The 5,929-nt window shown below is 43.9% G+C and overlaps 1 protein-coding gene across 1 annotated transcript; it reads right to left on the bottom strand.

Moving 5' to 3' along the window:
* Nucleotides 1-716: 716 nt before the first annotated feature.
* LOC147900710 (tyrosinase-like) lies at nt 717-2,970 on the bottom strand. The gene has a single exon (XM_087375993.1). The coding sequence runs from the start codon at nt 2,958-2,960 to the stop codon at nt 981-983; it is 1,980 nt and encodes a 659-aa protein (XP_087232119.1). The 5' UTR covers nt 2,961-2,970; the 3' UTR covers nt 717-980.
* Between the last annotated feature and the right edge of the window lie 2,959 nt (nt 2,971-5,929).

Raw genomic sequence — 5,929 nt, 5'->3', positions numbered from 1 at the left:
GCATATGAGTGTCAATTCCATCTATCTCCTACCATGTCTCTAATGTGTGTGTGTGTGTGTGTGTGTGTGTGAGAGAGAGAGAGAGAGAGAGAGAGAGAGAGTATGTGCACTCATGCACATGAGTGTCAATTCCATCTATCTTGTACCATGTCTCTTTTTTTTTCTTTTTTTTTTTTGTATGAGAGAGAGAGACACTAAGATACCTATCGCACCACCACAAAACACAAAATAGTAAAGATATATAGAGAGAGATAGATCTCTCTCTCTCTCTCTCTCTCGCTCTCTCTCTCTCACATACACACACACTCAAACTATGATCCCAACTTTGAGACCCAACAGCCCGAGTGTCTAACTTGTTGTAGATGGGCCATGCTACTCGTCATTATAAGGCTTAAAGTTCGAACGAGACTTACTTGTAGAGTTTGACATGAACGATCTAGGACTTATGCATTATTGCCTTGGAATTCCATTTTGGAGAGATGTAGATAGCACACTCGTGAGTTTAGTGAAAACCTATTGAGAAAGTCTATAGACTTCTTTGATATACCTTACAATCACGAGGCTAAATATATGTTATGCCATAACTAATTGACACAATTTATGTCTAATCAAAAGAGTCTTGCAACCATAAGAATCTTAAGGTGCATTGCAGGAAAAAGACAATATATCAAGGCTATCATGATACTCACTATGCCATTGATAATAACACAAGAAAATGAACTAAGGTAATGCTTTTTCTCTTGAACAAGGAGCAATTTCATTGCTATCCAATAAACAACGGATAGTGTGAATCTTCCGTAGGAGGTGTATACATAAAAGGCTTTGAAATAAAGTCTCTTCCATAAAGGAAAGATTTACTGAAATATAAAAGGCAAACACAATTCCAAGACTGATAAAAGATTACAAAGTCTGTCCCTCGGGAAAAAAACTCCCCACGCAGTAGCTAATGCAGAAGTTATTAAGCAAAGTAAGGGAGCCCATTAGGCAGATACGGGAAATTTCTGGAGTGGCTTTGTGGGAAGCTCAGCACTCTCTGTATCTACTTGTGCCGTAAGAGCTTTGTTGAGCTCTTCATTCTGCACCCCTTCTTGCAAGTAAAGGGTTATCTTAATTACGTCTTCCCAATTCCCACCGTTCACCTCCTTACCTGCAGGATCCACCAAAACTAATCTGATCGCTCCGGCTTCTGATAACGGATTGTTTGTCGTGGTTTCCACGATGCTGTCGCCGCTTAACTCCACAGCTGTAGTGATCCCCAATCGCACCATCGTCTTCGTCAGGTCCAGCGTTGCTCTCATGGATGTGCGCTGATCACAATTAGCACACCTTGCGACGTTAGATCTTGCAAATATATGAATCTCGCCAGCGAAATTCGGGATGGTCACTGCTGTATCCGCAGTAGCATCAGGTTTGTCCAGGAATACGCGAATGCCGTAAGGACCGTTGAAGGCCCGCTTGGGTATGTTCTCTATCAGGAGCACCCATCTGTGGACGAAATACTGAGGAGGACGATAAAGGTTCAAGACATAGGCTAACATCTGGGACGGACTCCAGGATTCCTTACGAGCTCTTGCGATCTCGGGATAAGTGTACCCACAATCCAGATCCACAAGTCGCACATCTCGAGAAGACACAAACGATTCGCCGTTGTTGGAGCGTCGAAACGGTGTCAGGTCGGTGTCGCCATTTACTGGGCTGTCTGGCTTCATGGTGTAGGTGCCGGTGGAGTCGAGCTGTAGAGATTTACCGGGAATCCAAGAGTTCGGATAACAGAACTGCCACAGTGCTACTAGGCGATCGACATTGCTGTGATGGAAGAAGAAGATGGGATCGAAGGCAGCAGTTTCTGGGTATTTCATCTGACCACCGGAACCCCCTACGGTGCCGTGCACATCGTCGTGCACCAGCTCTAATGAAGAATAGTGGCCGAACTCTTGGCCGTCTCCATGAGTGGCCTCGGACCAGTAGTGATTTGAGAAGGACAACCAGTCACGGTGATGAAACATCGACTCGACTCCTTCCACCAAAGTGGTATTCGCCGTTCTCAGCAGTGTCGCATCGAGCTTGTCATTCTGAGTCGTGTAAGCAGCGCTGACATGACGAACGGTGGAGTAACCACGCGGGGTGAAGGGCGTTCCGGTAGACGGAACGACATAGTTGGGCCTAGCTTCCGGGTTGAAGACATCGGACGACGCAACTCGTTGACCTACATCCTCCGGCAGAACAAAGGACTTCAGCGGGTTGGGGATTTGCGTTTGAGAGAAGGATTTCCAGCTATAAGCCAAGGATATCTGTGTCGATGTGAAGACATCAGGCATCCCGAGCGTCCTGGTGGTCTCGTCGGCCCAGTCCCAATATGGAATTCGTAGTTCATCTGCCCTCTCCTCTACAACCTTCTTCTCCTCTGGATCCGTGAAGGTCGTCGTTGCCAACAACTTGGCTTGACGAATGATAGATTGTTCCAACAACATGATGTAAGGGCGATGCCAGGTTGGGAACAGAGGCGATCCATGGTGGCAGTATCCTCCCCACCAGCTGGCGGGGCTGGAAGGCGACCAGACTCCCTGATCGCCATCGTAGGGGACGTGAGGCAGGCCATGAATACCTGCAATTTGGTAGAAGGACCACTTATCGCTCGCAGGCAGTTGCTGGACAGCTTCAAAGGCGAGGAGGAATATGTCCCTTCGCTGCTGTAACCACACGAGATCCGCTTTGGATTTCCCCGAAGCACCAGGATAGAAGAAATCCAGCACATTTTCACGCGGGATGGCTTTGGTGAGGTCCGCGTCGTCTTGCAAAGGGTAGCGATAGATGACAGCATGAGAATCGTTATCTTGAGGGGACACAGGAGAGTAGCCAAGGCGAGTCTGAGCAGGAGGTAAAACTGGGTTCGCAGTGGTTTCAATTCCGACAGGGCTACCGTTGGTCGGGGAAGCAGCAGGGGGAGAGGCAGTAGTCATGGTTGAAAGGCTGTGAAGGGATAAGCTCTAAAATGCTGGACGAGAGACGTTGAGCAGGGGGCTTTGAAGGCCTTGAAGGGTGCAGGACAAGCGAGCTGGTGTTGCTATGAAGCGATTAAAGACAGGAGAGGAGAAGAGCAAACTGGAACTAGACTGAGAAGGTGCAGGGTGAAGGGGTGAATTTGTACAAGAGAAGAAGGCGTGTAGAATCCCATTGCACAATTGAGTGAGGGCATCTTCATCTTCCTCACTTCACGGTCATTTCCAACTCAGGCTTTTCCGCCTCCGCCCATTCTCACGTAACAAAAAGCATGTGTCATATAACTTATTCTCCTTTTCCCACAGCTCAAAGCCGTCCTTAAAGTGTATTTTAGTGTGTATCTTTCACCGAGAAAAATCGGCTAAGATTTCACGTGTCGTTGGCTCAGCTTTTTGAATAATTTATCGTGTAAAAACCCGCAATCTTGAGATGAAGAAACCAACTCACATGGACACTTCCTTATTTTGATTTCTTGAGGATAAAGTTTTTCACTTACACTTTACTATGCACAATAAGTTTTTCAAGCTCCGTCCTTCCCCCCATTATGCCTCCCATTTCCAGTCATCCTTATTTTGATTTCTTGAGGCACAATAAGTTTTTCAAGCTCCGTCCTTCCCCCCATTATCCCTCCCATTTTCAGTCATCATTCCACGAAAACGTGGTACTACAATCACAAAACATGTCCCAAAAGCACCCCCCTCACTTGTGTCTCATTTTGCTTCAAGGGGGGCTAGTGAGACAATGCCTCAAATATAGTCTTGCCTATAATAAAGCTCACTCTTAAAATATAATCTATAGCACAATCTAATCAAGGGAATCACACCGCTCTACCTTGACTTTTCTAACACTGCTTCGTAAAAAACGTTCACTCGAGTGTATATAATTTTGGTGAGAGAATCTCGACTCCATTTTCTAACCCACTTGCAAGGTCATTCTCACACAAAAAAGAATGAGTTATCCTCCTTTCCCCATCCTTGCTATGTGTAATTTGTTGATTTCCACACCTACCCCTAAAATATCAAGCTGAACCACCGACCATGCCATGAGCTTTACCATTTCCACGAAAAAATTTCCCTTACCCAAGAAGAAAAAGAAAGAAGCTCGTGTACTAAAATCATAAGACATGTGGGGAAAGTCCCCCCTCATTATGCCTCCCAAACTTGCTCGTTCATTTTGCTCCAAGGAGGGGGGCCAACCCTAAGACTTATTAAAGACAAGGGATTCTCCCAATCCCTCGACTTAATGTTATATATAGTCCTAGGAACCTCGAAAAACAATAAAACTAAATCTTGGATATATTAAGTGTCCCAATCTTTAAAACGTGCAATTGGCAAGTTCCAACTGTAAAACATGCACCAATTGGCAAGTTCCAATTGTTCTGCTAGCAAGGGAGGCACACTTTCGTGGGTTGGATCCAAGGATTTTAATAAACTACCATTTCGGGGAAATCCCATCTTGAGCCCTTCGGAGATTTTGAATTTATTTATTAAAAAAGCTTAGGTTGTCTTGGCCATATAACAATTCTCCTCCCTAGGAGAGATAAAGCAGATTTCCCAACTGATAACTTGGCTAAAATGCTTATGCTTTTTTCTTTCAATTAAATGCTCACCACCACGATCTTTGTCAGTGCAACCTATATGTATGGATGTGTGCGTGTGTGTGTGCATGTACATATATCTATATATATACATATGTATGTATGTACATGCATGCATGCATGCATACACACACACACATATATACATTTTTCAATTGCTTGATTAGACCCTTATGTATTTAGATTTTTTATGAAAAGGGATGTTTTGAAAAACCTTCTTGTTGAATGCACATTTAGGGTTACACATTTTCTAGTTTTCCCCATATGCCCCCTTCCCTTTCCAAGCAATATCCAAAGATATTAGTCATACCATGGATTAGCTAGCAAGGATGTCACTTCAAATAATCCTGAAAGAATTTAGTGCAATGATGTTGCATGATGCATTCAATAGTTATACTCTAAATGAATAATTCCATATAAGGGTTGTTTTGGAAAGCCTTGTTATTGGAATACACATTTAGGGTTACACATTTTTAGTTTCCCCCGTATGTCCCTTCCCTTTCCAAGCAATATCCAAAGATATTAATCATATAATGGATTAGCTAAGAAGGATGTCGCTTCAAATAATCCCCAAGAATTTGGTGCAATGATGTGGCCTCATGCATTCAATAGTTATACTCTGAATTAATAATGCCATCTAATAATATGATATGATTTTGTCTCATCATAGTGGGAAAAGCTATATGCTATGTGAAGTTTAAACCATAAAACAATAATATATTCTAGTTAAACCAGCCAAAAGCCTATTACAGTAGAGGTGGGAGAGTAATGTCCACCCATCAACTACGCAAAGAAACCAATAAACAGGTATAGGTAGAGAGAAACAATCAATCCCCTTCCTATCAAGCTCAACAAAACCCTACAGCCTATCAGAAGAAGTTGGAGAATGTTTTGAACACTTGCAAATAAAGAACCTACCTATCCCTTTCCAATGTGTTGATGGGAGTGGCAGAAGCCCTCCCATGTCATAGCTAGGGTTGATTGAAAAAAGAGGGAGAAGATGCATATCGGCCTTCCTAAAGGGTGTTGACAGGAAGGGAAGAAGGGGGGAAACAAGGGACAACACACAAAGTAGAGGGATCTGCTGCCCCTGAACCCAAAGCAAAACACCCCAACAAACCACCTCAGCCATGTCCAGATCTAGAGATGAAGCACGTCGGCCTACTCAAAGAGTGACAATGACCAAGAGGACGAATCTGAGTGACATCCGAGTATGAAGATGAAGCAAGTCCACCAGTGTGGATGGGAAAGAGAAACGAATCGACAAAACACAAAGAATGAAAACTATCTAAAAGTCTACCACACTAATGATTGCACCAAGTGAAAAATGAC

Source organism: Dipteris shenzhenensis, chromosome 6 (assembly GCF_047967505.1).
Source record: "Dipteris shenzhenensis isolate YYH24624 ecotype China chromosome 6, Dip_SZ_1.0, whole genome shotgun sequence".
In the NCBI taxonomy this organism is placed as follows: domain Eukaryota; kingdom Viridiplantae; phylum Streptophyta; class Polypodiopsida; order Gleicheniales; family Dipteridaceae; genus Dipteris; species Dipteris shenzhenensis.
Note: the sequence above shows the minus strand (reverse complement) of the source record. Positions and strands in the feature narration are given on the sequence as shown.

Bases quoted from the DNA above. Each gene is read 5' to 3' on its own strand.
- LOC147900710 (XM_087375993.1), bottom strand. From the start codon at position 2,960: ATGACTACTGCCTCTCCCCCTGCTGCTTCCCCGACCAACGGTAGCCCT.